The 16,968-nt window shown below is 30.8% G+C and overlaps 2 protein-coding genes across 3 annotated transcripts; one reads left to right on the forward strand and one right to left on the reverse strand.

The window, feature by feature from the left end:
- Positions 1-2,287: 2,287 nt before the first annotated feature.
- Positions 2,288-8,476, reverse strand: LOC148303497 (uncharacterized). 2 transcript variants are annotated; one of them, XM_088269852.1, is made up of 4 exons: positions 8,348-8,476; positions 6,316-6,477; positions 5,290-5,406; positions 2,288-3,729 (listed from the first exon to the last, which is right to left on the reverse strand). In XM_088269852.1, exons 2-4 carry the CDS (start codon positions 6,356-6,358, stop codon positions 3,506-3,508), a joined length of 384 nt encoding a protein of 127 aa, XP_088125978.1. In that variant the 5' UTR covers positions 6,359-6,477; positions 8,348-8,476; the 3' UTR covers positions 2,288-3,505. The 2 variants fall into 2 exon arrangements, with proteins under 2 accessions (XP_088125978.1, XP_088125977.1); XM_088269851.1 differs by lacking the exon at positions 8,348-8,476 and adding an exon at positions 6,823-7,057.
- A 216-nt stretch (positions 8,477-8,692) lies between these two features.
- Spase22-23 (Signal peptidase complex subunit Spase22-23) lies at positions 8,693-12,083 on the forward strand. The gene is made up of 3 exons (XM_088269853.1): positions 8,693-8,956; positions 9,028-9,294; positions 11,652-12,083. The coding sequence occupies exons 1-3, from the start codon at positions 8,814-8,816 to the stop codon at positions 11,782-11,784; spliced, it is 543 nt and encodes a 180-aa protein (XP_088125979.1). The 5' UTR covers positions 8,693-8,813; the 3' UTR covers positions 11,785-12,083.
- Positions 12,084-16,968: the final 4,885 nt, after the last annotated feature.

Raw genomic sequence — 16,968 nt, forward strand, 5'->3', positions numbered from 1 at the left:
TAATACTATTCAAAAAATGTTAAGCACACTATTGGACATTTATTAAGAATTATTAAAAATATTATTCAAACAATTATTCAAAATATAATTCAAGAATCACAGAAAACATTATACGCGAATTATTAAAAACATACTAGAATTATTAAGATTCCTTCAGAACTGTTTTTGTTCAAAAATATGCGTAGTCATATTTCTGCGAGAAGTGTGTCAATCGTTAAATTCTTTATAGGTTTATTGCCGACGAAGAAAATTATTTGTATTTAATGGTTATATTATTATTTTAAAGAAATAACCCTTGTGCAATACGTACAATACGAAACCGTTTTTTTCTCATACTATAATACTGTATAATTTACAGAAAGATAAATAACAAAACTTACAAAAGAATTGACGTTTACTTTGAAATAAAATTAAATAATTTGATAATATCCACACGTTTTGTAACATCGTGTATGCTACACCCATTCAAAAGGTGAGCTTTTGATTTGTCGTTGATTCATATTGAACGCATACCTCAAAGCAGTTCTAAGGAATTCACCTTGAAAAATATTAATTCGTTGTATGTAGCGAGGTAATAATACATGTCTATTGTTAACACACATTGTTAGCAGAGAAATATGCAAATAAAAGAGTGTACACATTTTATAGTACTGAGCGGTACAATCGGCTATGCCCTGGAGCACTTAAGTAGGTCGAAATAATATGATTAAACATTTTATTGTTAATTTAATTTGTCTGAACTCTCGGAACAGCATCCTGTTCACCTCGAGTCTAATAAGAAGGCGTTGTATCTTCAATACCCGACATTTTGAATGACAAATCTTCTAGAAAAAAAAACAATACTTTACTATTTATAAACATTTTATGGCAGGGGCTGGGCTAGTGAAACAACCTTGCACAGTAAGGACAATACATGTATTGTGTGCATAATAAGTCATGAATATAGTCGGATTGTCAATATCACTTCACCCAAAAACCTGTATTGGCAAATGTCCAATATTTTATAGTTAAGTGAATTAGGTACCATTTATTTCATGTGTTAGTACCGGTCGCTAAAGGGTTAAGGTCGTTCAAAAAACGAGGACATCTAGGGCGTCCAAAAAGGGAGACCCACTTAACATGGTACTGAAAACGAGAATAATCCTGAAAAATCGTGAATAGTAACAAAAAAAATTCTCTGGACGATTAAAAATTTTGGAACATATAATCCCGAAATAACTACACATTCGAAGAAAAAAAATTGTACAAGTGCACCAAGAAGGCAAATACTAGCACTGCCTTATGCGTTTAATACTGTGTAGGAGGGTAATAAATAATTTCTAAATAAGCGGAGCTAAAAATAAAATATTTTGTCACACTTTATATTTTATAATGATTTCATGAAATAATTTAAAAGAATGACCGTACAACTTTTATTTGTTATACAACTTTTATTTTATATATTATATTATATTATTAAATTATACTTAATAATGAATATGGGCTAATTAAACCACCAATCTCGTTCTCTGTAAATATGACGTCACTGAAAAGTGATCAATTAAAGTAAAATAAAATAATATTTTATTGTGATGGTTTTAAGTACATTTTTTAAATAAATGATTGTCTTTCATTGAAAATAGTTTTATTACTTACATTTATTTTATTAAATTTATATTCAACAGTTTTTGTATTGTTTCCATTATTGGAGTTTATCATGTATGCTCACTTGCTACATACATAATTTCTCAATAAGTAGGTATTATAAGCAAAAAAAAAACTTCGATTAAAATTGGTACTAGTATCCCCATCTATTGAAACAAGTTGTAAGCTAAAACGCTTTTAGTACTGTAAAAGGAAAATTGGTTTGCGACTCCGATTAAAATTTTCATTCTGAAAAAGAATTGGTATAAAAACATATTTGCTGAAATTACTGAAACATCATTGATCTGAAATCAGATTCACAATCGAAAAAAATTTATTTTCCCCAAATACGACTGATATAAATCTTGATATGTAAAGTTTGTATTATTAGCGATGTTATTAGGTATACTATGTTTCTTTTTTTTAAATATTTATAGTTACCTTAGAAAACTCTCCTTGCATATTATGTATAATACTTAGAGCATATTTGGTTCATACATACGTCATAAAAAATGATAGTGGATGTGTTTAGTTAATAATAAATGAAAAAGGTTGATCCCCAAAAACAATACAAAAGATACAACAATACAATAGACACAATGGATTCAATATCATGTTTCATTTTTTTGTTGTGTAACAGTGTATAATTGAACAAATTGAAATAAAATAACACTCATCGCTTTTATCGTTTTATTTATGAAATAATCAGTAGGCAGAAATAAAAAATTGAGTACATGATGTTTCATGCAGTTAGTTAGTTTATCACATTGTAATGAAATGTCAGATTTTCGTGTCAATTTTAGACTTCATAATTGTAGCTGATGGACAGGAAAACATAAACACCGTTGAGTAATTATTGAATGAGTATGAGGTAGTTTTAATGATAAGGGTTCCTACATTTTCTTCCAACAAGTCTAGCATTTCCGGGACATCTTTTAAATTGCGGAACTGTAATAATATTGATAGCTGATGCCGCCCTTTTAGCTCTTCTTGTATTAATGGCATAACTCTTGGCATAAACCAACTGAACAGGTCTTAAAAACAGATTTCTTGAATTTTCGTACACTTCAGGCTCTGGTCTCCCCAGAACAAGAGAAACAACACTCAATAAAATGGCGAACCATGTCCAAAATTTGACATCCATCTTAATGCAAGCACAAAGCTATTTTTTGTGAATTCAACAGTTAAATATACTTTTTCACTAATAGTTCACTGTACAATATGTTGTGAGTGTCGCTACGATGCTACTAAATACGTAAATACTCGTATAATAGCTTTCAGCATTACTTAGTTCAATATTTGTTTTTCACTTGAGATAAGTTTTTCATTTGATTGCGCACAATGGATCAAAAATAGATAAGCGTAACACAACAGTACGTAATGTTAACGTCTTGAAATACTATGTACTAACTTATAAATATAATTTAAAAAGTGCTTCTATTCATGTATTTATTTGAAACAGGAAATTCCGCTATATATGGTATACGAGTATAAATACAAAATTCAGGTGCGTTGAGATGGTTTGAGCATATGAAACGGATGAGTGAAGAAACAAAATTAAAACAAATTTATGAACCAAATTAAGTTGGTAATAGAAGCAGAGGAAGACCAAGGAAAAGTTGACATAATCAAGTATTTCTAATTTTTTAAAGTGGTCAGGTCAGGAGTCGTAATAATCGGCGGGTATATAAGATGATATGAATGAATGTGGAAGAAGCGATTGATTGCAAGGCCTTTCTTCAGAAGTTGCGGATCAAACAAATTGGTGTGGCGTTCTATTCTCTCTGCCTTCCCCTACGTGGAAGCGTTGTGAAAGTAAGTTAGTTGATATAAATTAGTTTAAAACTGTGAGTGTTTTTTCTTTGATGGGATTATTAATTTACTATCTTAAAAATTCCTGTTTTACGACTACAAGTATGGCTAGCGTGATGACCAATACGCCAGGTATTATATTTTGATACGCCGTGTTGCAAGGCCTTCCTCCATCCCTTGTGCACACACACAAGTCCACTTCCCTGCTCCCAGATTTCATCTTGTGACACCCTGACGTCACAGCTTCGTCATTCTGATTTGTGACCTTGGTGCACATGAATGTCACATTTTCGACTGAAAACGAAAAAAATGTTACATTTCTTTTTAGTTTACTTGAATAATATAACAGAATTCTTAAAATTCTAATTAGTAAAAGTGATTTACAACATTTTGAGTGTGTCCAAATGTTGTAAATAAATTATCTGGACAAATTATAAGCTTAAATAATAAAAATGAAAACGATATTTTCGGGCGTTTCTCATGTGTGTGATGATAATCCAGGATTTGGACCTCACATACTAATAAAAAGAGTTTCTGCTCAATAAAAAGCTTCTTTTTATCTCACCAATAGATGTCTCTAGTGAAGTTCTAGTGATTCAAGAATAATGTTTCAAAATAGGTTCATATGTATAGTACTTCCAAGAATTTGAGTAGTATGGTTGTCAATAATGGGTAGAATTGGTGAATGTTACATGTGTGTAAAGTGATCACTAAAACCAGCCTATGACGGTCGTCAGCCCCCTAAATGCCCAGACTTCCATATTCTTCTTTATCTTTGATGAGATGTCAAAAAAATAGTAAAAGAGATAATTACAATACTTAAATAAATAAATAATACTGTTACAAGATATGTATTTTAACCTGTGCAATACTTAGTAGCTGTAATAAGATCAGCTCATTCTATGAAATTCATAAATAAACACAGTAATCTAATGAAAACAAGCGATTCTCGACTTTCTTACCTTCATACGTACATAATTGGAATATAATGGTGCATAGGGCACTCAGTAATATGAAATAAGTGTTATCTTGATTGTTAATTACGTGAAGGTGAGGTGATCAGTCCTCCGCTTCAGATTCCGGTGATATTGAATGAATAGATATTGAAATATCAATAATATTTATTTTTACCCCTCTGGAAAACGAACTCGGTATTTAAATACGTTAATTCCACTTAAATTTGTAAATTAATTGGTGGTTTCATCGCTTTCGCCATCAGTCTGACGTTGTGGCGAACGCAGTGAAACCGGTAATCGATCTACAAAACTATGTAGATTAAAATATCAACGTGTATATAAACTCATTTAAATTTCACTTAATATCTACGTAATTATTATTGAATTCTGTGAATTAATACCAAGTCCAAATTCATATCTCTCTGATACTAAATGGATCATCAAAACCTTTATCAGTGATGTGACGCATTTTTATCCATTTAATAAAACAATTTTATGTGTCGAGTAGGTAATTATTGGTCTTCAAAGAATTCGTGAAGGAGTTTTATAAAATAATGACTAATTCACCTAAAAAACATTTTGCAATCCATATCACATTCTATTGTTATTTAGTTAGCTGGTTGAAATACAAATAAAACTTGTTAGCTTATTTTTTAATTAATACATTTCTTCAAACTCATACATATTTCTATGCAGTTTTGCGCACATTTATATTCATAAGAGTAATAATGCTTATATATTATACAATTATATAAAATGTATATTAATTTGTAATTAAGATACAGTATTCATTTATTAATTATAATCTATAACAATAAATAATCTCGAATAATCTCACCAATAAAGTGCCTATTTCACCACCTATATAAACTAATAAATAAATCGATGTTATACTTACTGAAACCATTAAACGTATATGTGTATGAAGCACAGACTTCTGTTGGTGACAACAAACAAGTTGCGTCATCAAAATGGTTATCGTATATGTAGTCAATATCAGGATAGGTACCATCGACTGAAAAAAGTAAAAAAATTAATGAAATACAATTGGATATTTCAGGCGCGTTTCGTCCACACATGCTATGGATGCTCCTCATCCCTTTAAATTTCTGGGTGTACAACAATACATATTTCTGTTATGTGCCCAGTTGTTGATATGTGAGACCCACATATCGAAAGTCTTTTTACTGTTTAGATTTAGCTTGCAAAACACTCGGATGTATGCTGCCGCCAGAATTGAATCCAAGTATTATACAGAAGTAACCTTCCTTGCGCATGTGTTTTAAGGGTTATTTATAGTTAAGTTTTTGAAAACGCATCCACATTACAAAAACGACTAATAACGCTGTTAATAAAGTCAAAAAAAGTCTACAAAGGGTAACAAAAAATTTATGTTAATGTTCGCTTGGTTCATAAGTATGTATATATTAAATCAGCCTTAACAAACAGTTTGAAATATATACTTTAATTTGTACCATTTATACCTCTCCAATATTGACATGTTTTATTTCTATTTTTATGATAAGGTTCCCTTTTTAAATCAATTAGCCCACACCCCTGATTTATAAATCCTAAAAAATGCCTTTTTTACATTTTAATAGAGAGTTGAAAGGGGGATGAAGGTCGAAAGTAAGTCTTATTTATTTACGCGACTGAGACAATTATAATTAGAGACAATAAGCACAAAAAGCTTTGATGTAAGCGCAAAGTATCTTGTCCATGTATAATATTTTCTTGATTCACGCAAATAAGAAATCTATGGTGAATTATCTGAAGACTGAAATTTCGTTCTAGAGCAATCTCAGAAAATACATAATGACTTTAGAACGACGAAATCATTATTAAAGGAAATACTCACATAATAACTATAAGAATAACTAGGTTTAAAAATTATAAGTCGAACAATTAAAAAAATAATAATTACATGTAATCACCAATGGCAATCTACAGGGGACATTTTCATTCATCTGAGTAAAATCATCACACGTTGCGTTGTTTATAGTGGTTTCATTGGTGTAAGTAGGACCGATCCAAGTAAAATTATAGCAATATTTCTTTGTTGAATTCTTCTGCGCCAAGACACAAGCTAAAAAAATTAAAACAATATGACAAATTAATTTACTTACCGACCATATTTGAAAGCTTAACGCGTTTCGTTTTCGTATTTTTTCTTAGTACAATTTGTTACAAAATAGTAATTATATATAATTATCGTATAAAAATAATGAAAAAAAAATCATCGCCGTCTACTTTATATTTCCGTTTGATGATTTTGTAAAAAAAAATCACAATTGTAATACATATTTCTCAAGGTTTGATACTCGGTTTTGAACAACGTCACCATTTTTTAAATTAAATTAGAAAACGCAACAGGGTTCACACTGAACATTTTGTAATATGTTGTATTAAACACACATATGTTATTACTCACTTGCAAATATTGCTAATAAACAATAAATATATAAAACCTTCCTCGTATTAAACATTTTCTTTTATATTATCAAACATGAAAACAACAAATAATAATAAAAAAACTATCTAACTTTATCAAAACCTTTCAAAATAATACATTTCCTGATTGACACACGACTGTAAACTAATATTTATCTTTGTTGGAATGTATTATCAATGCGATATCGCAAATCTCAAGAAATATCCTTACCAAACCATAATCTCATATTTTTTTTCATAATCACATTCATTGATAGCAACCTTATCAATATTTCCTGACGTATAATTTAGATTAAAAAGATGATTAGCCATATATTAAACCAAAATGTTATCATTGCATTTATACCGATCATTTATTGTTTTTTTCTTCATACATTACATACATACATACTGTTATAATAAATTAATATAAAACAGTTAAAATAAAAAATTACTTTATTAATATAAAAACAGTAAATTAGCAATAAGTAACTCGCGTATGATATAATTTTAACACAATATATATGTAGGGGAACCCGGGGCGGAACGGGGTACCTAATGTTTGATGTGAAATTTGACAATGAATTTGAAAAAAGTGCTTGGATTATGTTTATATTCTCATTATTTAGTTATTTTTGACAATATTAAATAAGAAAAATATTTAAAAAATCTATAACATGCTACTTAAAACATTAAACAAAAAAGAGAGTAAAATTTTCCCATTCTGCCCTAGGTGCGGGGTAGAATAGGGTACACGTATAAGTTGACTTTATAATTATTTATTTATTCGTGTTTTTCAGGAGTTTTAGCAACTTCTACTAAGGTTATACTCGGTTGTGTATTTTCAAATGGAGTAGGGTTGTTATTTATCTCAGGCGTTATTTAATGGTAGAGACTGACCGGAGCCATTTCGTCTTAACGTAACACGTTTCGATGCGAGCATTCGTATAGTCAGTACAGCGAGCCAAGCGCTCCATCCATAGTTTCGGATGCTCGCCGCGAGCGATGTTACGTTATGACGTTACGTTACGACGAAGTGTTCCGGTCAGTCCCCACCATAAAAATCAGCTGTGCTTGGAACAAGTTTTTAGTTGACGTAGTGAGTGTAATGTCTAACTCGATATTAGTAGTCGTTGAGGGCAGAAAATCGGTAATAAATTTGTCAGATGCCCTTTTGTAACCCGTTTGTCCAGTAATAACCATTTCCACAAATTGTTTTATATTTTCTGACAAGTGTTTTCGTATGTTAGTTTTTCTGACCTAATTCCGCATCATATTTATAAACAATATAAACAGAAACAGACTCATATAACTTGATCAAAAAGTAAAGAAATATATATTGGGCACAATGAGATATTGTCATTCCGCCCCATCCCGTACTGCCCCAAAATTAATGTTTGAATTTGATGTCAAATAAAACGATTTAAAAGAATGATGTTACACGTTAGGTATTGTATTATATTCAAGACCGTCGAACCACGTGACTAAATATCATTATAATAGAATGTAAAAATTAGATGATATACCTCGTAAGACTACAACAGCGATCCAGCGATTTACAAATGTTGTGTAAATTTGAGTACGTTTGGAATATCGCAACGTGGTGCAGTGCAGCACTGACACTAACTATATGAAATGAGTTGCGGCCTGCTACTGAATGATAAATACGATCGTCTTTCAATCCCCACTATCCCATTATAGATAATAGCTTTGTCCCGTTCCGCACCGGTACCTCGATCCGCCATGGGTTCCCCAACCTACTTAGGAATATACAAACAACCCCTATTATTCTAAATTTCACATAAATGTCTATGGTACCAACACACATTAATCATAAACAACAATATCTATGGAGCTAGCGGAAAATATTTATGGTACTTCGAACTTCGATGCGATTTGACATTTTCCTGACGTGTCCGTTTTGCATCTGGCCGGCTTGTGTTTCGATGGATTAATAATTTCATTTTATTATTATCAAATAGATCCGCAAAAATGCACAACTTTTTGACTCGCGGGAATGGGATTTTGGCGTATACGTTAAGTGTATTAGCGTGTTTAACATTTTGCTGTTTTATATCAACTGTTTTCATTGATTATAGAACGGAGGCTTCAATGAATATAGCAAAAGTAGTGGTGTACGTATACTTTAATCTTGCTTTACTGTTGCATTTGATATTGAAATTGTAATAATTGTTTTAATTTATAGAAAAAATGTACCAGACTATGGAGCATCAAGGGAAAAAAACGATCTCGGTTTCCTAACATTTGATATGAAGACAGATTTATCACACCTGTTTAATTGGAATGTTAAACAACTGTTTTTGTATCTGACCGCTGAATATAGTACTCCCACGAATGAATTAAATCAAGTTGTCTTGTGGGACAAAATTATTCTTAGAGGGGAGAATGCAGTTTTGGATTTCAAAAACATGAACACAAAATATTACTTCTGGGATGATGGAAACGGTTTAAAGTAAGTAAAGCCATCTTATCGATATTTATTTATGGTTTTCAACAAAAAAAAATTGTTTTATGCCCGTTATTAGTTGCAGTAGTCTAAGCTATTGTCTAGTTGAAATCAGCTACTGGCTTGGGTCAGAAATCAAGTTAACCTGCTCACACTTATGCACCTCTTAGTACAAAAAGGTCAACTGCCTGAATAGCTCGCTTGAATGTACTTTACAATAACATACAGATGTGATGAGTAGGAACACCTTACAGGTTTTATAATACCATTAGTTTGCACTAATGGTATTATTATTATTAGCAGGACCTCTATATCACGGTTTCTACCCTGAGCTTGTCGTTAATTTCAGCTATATCAAAGCAATAAAGTGCATATTACAAAAAAAAAATATCCTTAAAAAAAACTTCTTCAATTCTCGTTATGTTATGCTCGCAACATCTGCGAACATGTTCACTTTTCATATGGCTACTTCTTTTTACGAACTGGACAAGAAGTGTACACACCAAACGTCAAACGCCAAAGACCTATGCGACCAAACTGAGTACCAATGTATATTCTCTATCGAAGCGCCAATCGCTCTGAATCATTGCACGCTCAAAGCATGTGAACGTACCCAATTGTCGCAGTTGCAAGGAGCGGTTTACGTTTACTATTAACTGGGTTATCCATCTAGACGTTCCACCCTCAGCCAAGCTAGAAAATGCACAATTTAACTTACTTCTGTACAGTACGCTTAGATAAAATGTCTAAATAGTTTCACCATTTTTTTTTTTTTTTTTTTTTTTTTACAAAATACATATTTATTTCAAATATAACATTTCTACCTCTCTAATAAAGTAGATACTTGTGTGAGTATACTATTCAGATGGTGAGGGTGTTTTTTCTTTGATGTATAGACAGGCGCCGTGGCGTAGTTAGTTAGCTAGACGCTGGACTGCGAAACTGGCATTGCGGGTTCGATTCCCGCCAAGTGTTAAATAAATTTAAGAAAGATTTATTTTCAATTGGTCTGGGAATTTGCGATGTATTTTTCATATTTATGTTCCCTATCCTACCTACAGACAAGCCTCTAATACAGGCTTTGCGGGTTATTCCTTTATTTTGCGGGTTATAAAAAATATATTTGTTCTAACAAGCAAAAATAAATCATTATTTTGAGAAATAAAAATACTTTGTTTTTTGATCCACTCACATTTTTATTAACAACCAACTAGTTTCGGCAATAATCTGTTGCCCTCTTCAGGGTTTAATTTATGACTAAGTGTTAAATCATTATTTTGAGATATAAAAATACTTCGTTTTTTGATCCACTCACATTTTTATTAACAATCAAATAGTTTCGGCAACAAATCTGTTGCCCTATTCAGGGTTTAATTTATGACTAAATATTTTTATTTCTCAAAATAATATATCAATATGATCCACAAAGTTAATGCTTTCAATATTCAAAACAAAAAAATCATCATGCCTTTAAATTGTACCCAAAGCACGGGAGATGATTAGTAAAATTTATAATACTTACATCACTCAAAGTTCTCAATATTTGCCATCAATAGCATGGCAAGCATTTCAGTTGCCTCCCTTAACCATCAGTGAACATATCGCTCACTCCTTTCAAGAACGTCATAAATCAAAAATCATCATTTTTCGGTTGTGCATGTTGTCGGAATGCCCAGAAAATGTACTGTATCCCAGCAAAAGAGGCATATTTTTAACTAAATATTTACCCGCTACAGGGCAGAAAGTGTTGTTTTTGCATTTTGAGGAAAAGGCATTGTTTAATTATTTTTTGAAGTATACTAAATATTTTTCAACTGGAGAAAAAACCTTCAGGTTTTACCTAAAAAGATCTGTTGAACAGTAAAAAGTTTAATAAGTGGCTTAATATTTATTTTTAATACATTGTGTTATATTTTTAAACTTAAAAAACATCCTCCTGAAAAATCAATTTTTTTTTTATTTATGACGTTCTTGAAAGGAGTGAGCGATATGTGCAAAAAAACATTGTCGATTTAATTAACTGTTTAAAAGGCGGATGTCCTTTGAACATTTTAATAAAAATGATATAACAATAATAAAACCCTTATCCGCACCCCAATGGTGCATAGGGCACTGCTTCATATAAACGCAGTGTTATCTTGATTGTTTTACACATGAAGAAAAGATGATCAGCTCTCCGCTTCAGGTACCAGTCCAGGGTAATATTGAATAAATATTACAGTGAAAAAATCACTTGTATTTATTTTACCCCCCTTGGGAATCGAACCCAGGACCTCCAGAACGGTAGCCGAGCGTGCTGACCATTACACTACGGAGGCGGACAACATTTTAATAGCCAAATTATAATTATTTTTACTTTCCAGGGGCCACAAGAATGTGACATTAACTTTGTCATGGAACATCATACCAAACGCTGGACTTCTTCCGAGTGTTTCTTCTTTTGGATCTCATTCCTTCAGTTTTCCCACTGAATATACTCATTCAAGGGTTCGATGAAGAACAAAATATTGTTTTTAAACATCCTCGTTTGTTTTCGTTGAAAAAAAAATGGAAAAGTGCTGTTGGTAAATCCTTTTAACATTTGTGGATTATGTGACAAGTTATTTTGGATAAACTGTGTAGGGTCAAGTGTTCCATTGAAAACCAATTGAATCTCTCTTGTATCAATGCAACACTTAAGTCATGTATTTTTTTTATACTTTGCCCAGAAACTGTGGGTGGGCTCAAACTGAATCACTTATCCTTGTTTAAAACATTTAAAAAAATCTTTGTAAAATAAAAAGGTGAACAACATCCATCTATTTCTATTTATTTGTATAAAACCTTTTACCCTGTAGATTATTATAATTTAATCATATTATTTTTTGACATCTCATCAAAGATGAAGAAGAATATGGAAGTCTGGGCATTTACGGGGCCGACAACTGTCATAGGCTGGTTTAAGTGATCACTTTACACTCGTGTAACATTCACCAATTCTACCCATTATTGAAAACCACACTACTCAAATTCTTGGAAGTTCTATATATATGAACCAATTTTGAAGCATTGTTCTTGAATCACTAGAACTTTACTAGAGACATCTATTGGTGAAATGTCAAAAAATAATATGAAAATAACTCCTGTAATTGGAGATAATCCAGATTTTGTGAAGAAGTATTTGGACACACTCAAAATGTTGTGAATTTAATCATCTTCAAAGTAACTTAGCTTCTTTTTCCTGGATAAGAATTAAAAAGGCCATTCAGATACCGGCCATTGGTAAATAATATGTTAATTTTGCAATCATTGTCAGAAAAGCAGCAAATTGATATTCTGAACATAATAATCTTCTTCTTTTACCATATCTGCTCCCTATATGGAGCATATGTAGTCCACAAACTGTCTCCAGGCTTTTCTGTCAGCCGCTAGCTCACTTGCATCCTCCCAAGTCTGACTTAGTGTGGAGTGAAGAGAAAAGGCGTAGGACGCAGCAAATATTGGTCACAATTGTCATCAAGAAAAGGCGATCCAGTTGGCTAGGCCACGTACTCCGCATGCCTCCCGAGAGCCTTAATCAAGCTTGCCTCTTTTACAAGGCATCAGGTTCGTGCCGCCCAGGACGACCACTGCTGACAATTCATTGGCAGTTCGTCTGAACTTCGGGACGCAGACCTGACTCGGGAGGAAACAAAAAAGTAGTCTATGAATAATAACTAAATAAACTATTGTTTAAAATATAATTAAATTATCTTTTTTTCATTTGATTTCTTTAATGTGAGTAATCAGTGATTTTTTCATTGTTGTAACATTTAAATATCTTTAATTTTTTACCACATTGCAAATTAACCAAAGGTTTTCTATCGCTGATAAAATATAATCGCAATAAAACTGATAGTGGTTGTAGTAATATTTGACCATCGATTTCGTTGAAACAGATTTTTAGGTACTTTATAAAATAAAGGAAGGACGAAAGTAGAGTGAACGCTTTTTAATGCGCTCCCTCAGATGAATGTGTGGAAAATCATTGTATGACAGAATTAAAAACGGAGATATAAGAAAGGAATGTAAGGCTGAACAAGGAATAATTGAAAAGATTAGGAAGAGTTCTTTACGGTGGTATGGACATGTGGAGCGAATGGATAACGAGAGAATGACTAAAAAATATATGTGGCGAATGTGAGCGGGAAAACAGAACGAGGATGGCCGAAAAAAGACTTCAGACCAATCAGAACCTAAAATCTGATGGTGTCAAAAGTCTGTGTAATCGGAGGGCATGTATGACTAGATGTATGGTGAAGGAGGCGAGGAGTGTATGTCAGGACAGATGAGTGGCGTTACATCCTTTCTGCCTACCCCTGCGGAGAAACGGCGTGATGGTAGTAGTAGTAGTAATATAAAATAGTTGTGAAATAGGTATTGGTGATAATTGTCATAAAACTATTGAAACTATGCAACAACAACAAAAAGTCCACAGATGTCACTATAAATCCTATTTTTGTTTAATAAATTGAATTACAGTGTAATAAGTTGCTGTTTAGAGTGGCTGCAGAAAAAATCAAAATTGCCATGAACTTTTAGCGTCGAGCGGCAAAATAAGAAGAATAATAAGTGTTACATGACATTTCGTTATACTTCTTCGGGACTAATCTTGCTAGAATGATAAAGTTCATTCATACGATCCCAAATTTGTAAATACAAAGGTGGCTCATGGTATAAAATAAAACAATTATGTGTCTATTTCTCACAAATGCTTTTACATATATATATAATACATTGAATTATAATATTTTAGACTATGGATGTTTATAATTAAATATATTTAAGAGGTGAAAACAATTATATGAAATACTAAGTGGAACAAATACCAGGCTAAAAATACTTATACAGTTTTAATTATACATAATAAGAACTTAATTACATCAAAAAATGATTTGTTTGCATTATACATAATATATTTCATTTATATTTACAAAGATAAATTACTGAAAATTATAAGCTAATAATATAATTGTTTCCCAAAAACCCAAGTATATTAGTAAAATAATATTTATACAGTTAATCAAAAGTGTCCATTTATAATTAAATATTATTTCCTCCATACAGAAATTTTACAAAAATAAATAATATTATTACGAGTGGTTAAAAAAACATGTTAGAGAGCAATTAATTATGAGTATAGATTTACAATTAACTGTTTTAAATAATGAAAAATCGCATATAATTATAATATAGCTATGGTGAAACCTCTACTTAACACTTTTTTAATGTACCAGCATAATGGAAAATCATTTTCAGATCCACTTCAATGAAATAATAGCGATCGACCTTAGTGTTTTTATGTTTTTAAGGAGTAATTCGTAGGTACATTAGTGTAAAAATGTTAACAATGAAGTATGTTTCGAAAAACAATATTATTGAGCGGTAAACAATATCAAAACAATGTGAAGTTATGAAAAAATTACAATATTTAAACAGAACATAAAGACTAATTAGTTTTTCAGAACATGCACTGATTTTTTTAAAAATTGGACAGATATATACTTTAAACCAGAAACTTAAGTACAATATGCAATACTTTTGAATCGTTCGATTAATTTATTTTAAAAGAAATATTTGATCTATCATTATCAATATTTAATACACTGTACCATATCTAATTTTTCCTAAGATACATTCAACTAACACAACGTTGAGATGACATTTTAGCATTTTATATCACTTGCTTTAGTGCTACATATGTATTTCAAAATCCTATTATAGATTAACCTAATTATATTTGTTTTGATTCAAAATTATATGTTCAAATTAACATCAGAAAGAAATGTTATTTGGATGAAAACAATGTTGAATTTATAACAGTCGAAAATAAAGTACATATGTACTATGTATGATAACAATACAAACTGGAAAAAAATCTGCAGGTACCTATATATTATACAAATGTATTTATATAAAGTACCATAAAATCTCACCCTAGTTTTAGATAATTACAAGTTTTAAATCAATCCAAAGGAAGGCATTTTTAGGTACGTAAATGCATTTGTTGAATTAATTCTCCATAGGTACTAAATTTCAAACCAGTGTTTTAAACCTTTTTTTTCCAAATGTATGTATAAAGTTCATTTGAACATGCTGTATTTTATACCAGGCAAAATATATTATTCTTAATTTCTTCATAATTCATTCACAATTACTGATGTCCTGGTACTGGATAAATATTTTATGGATATTTATCAGCAAGCGCACATCGCACCGATGTACCGGTCTCAAATAAATATCACTCAGTAGATATTTACCCGCAAGCACATGTCAGTACTGTACCCTTCCCTGGGATAAACATTTATTAGATAATATTTACCTGCATACATTCGCAAGATTTTTAACTTGTCATTGTCTAAAACATTAATTTACATAAATTTCAAAACCAGTTTAAAAAAATATTAAATTAAAATTGATATAGTAGATTAGATCATTATTAAATTCATATGTATCTATATATTTATATGTTTTTTTATAATAAAGTAAATAATGTAGCAATACTATTTAAAAAGAAAAATTATTATAAACAAAACTGACTTTTTACAGCTGCGGTAAACATACATAATGTATCATTATAAAGATTTTTAGTTACGATTTACAAAAACCATTTCCTTAACGTTACTATTTACGCTCCAATATTCTAAGATTCATATTTTTTTAACTTTTATCATTAATATATTATATATTACGCAATTACCAATAACACTAACTGAAGTTGAACTACTAATTCTGAAACAAACATATTATTAATGTTGCTACGTTTCTACACATAATTTTCAATCGAACATCTGAATATTGCATTGCATGATTTTGTACTTCTTTTCACAAGTGATATTTTACTAATCAACAATATAAACAATCAAAGTTATGAACCTCATATTGTTTGCATTTATTTTAAGGGCAATTTCAAAACTTTTTATTTTAAGTTACATTATGCATTGCCATACAATCTCCCCAATATGAGTCATTTGAATGATTGTTTTTAAAAAAAAAATTATGTTCATATAAGTAACTCCTGTGTAAAAAAGAATCTCAAACGCTTTTATAGGATAAATGAAACACATTTTTACAATACAACGGATAATTCATATGCTTAAAGGCTTAGTTGATTAAAAAATACCAAAGTCCTAGTTCACTCATGTTAATTTAGTCATTTAAAGCCGAGTTATCATTAAGTAAACCGTAACCAAGCAGCTACTATAACCAAGTTGAATAATGCAAGCATTGTGTATACATATTAACATAAGTGCACTATGAACCGTTGGTACACTATGGTGATAGTTCGCTAATGAGTACCCGCCCCTGCAAGTAAATTATTAAATCTTAATCAACTGTCCAATTGTAAAAATGGACACATTACAATGAGCACTGATACACAAAATTGATACAGATAATTGTGTATATCAAAACCATTTTACCTCTATAATTTGTCTATTCATATGTTCTAATGCGTAAATGCTACTATGTTTTAGCCTCCTTTTAAATTTAATAACATCTCATACTCAAAACTAACTTAGTCTTGAAACCCAAAAAAGTACACATTTTCTGCTATGGCTCTAAATTTATGAAAAAATTACTGGAATCAATAGTATTATCTGATAATTAAATAAATTAACAATAATTTACAACTACACGCATAAATATATGTATATCATGTCA

The sequence above is a fragment of the Brachycentrus maculatus genome, unplaced genomic scaffold (assembly GCF_059751285.1).
Source record: "Brachycentrus maculatus isolate JH-2025_06_01 unplaced genomic scaffold, ASM5975128v1 h1tg000366l, whole genome shotgun sequence".
Taxonomy (NCBI): domain Eukaryota; kingdom Metazoa; phylum Arthropoda; class Insecta; order Trichoptera; family Brachycentridae; genus Brachycentrus; species Brachycentrus maculatus.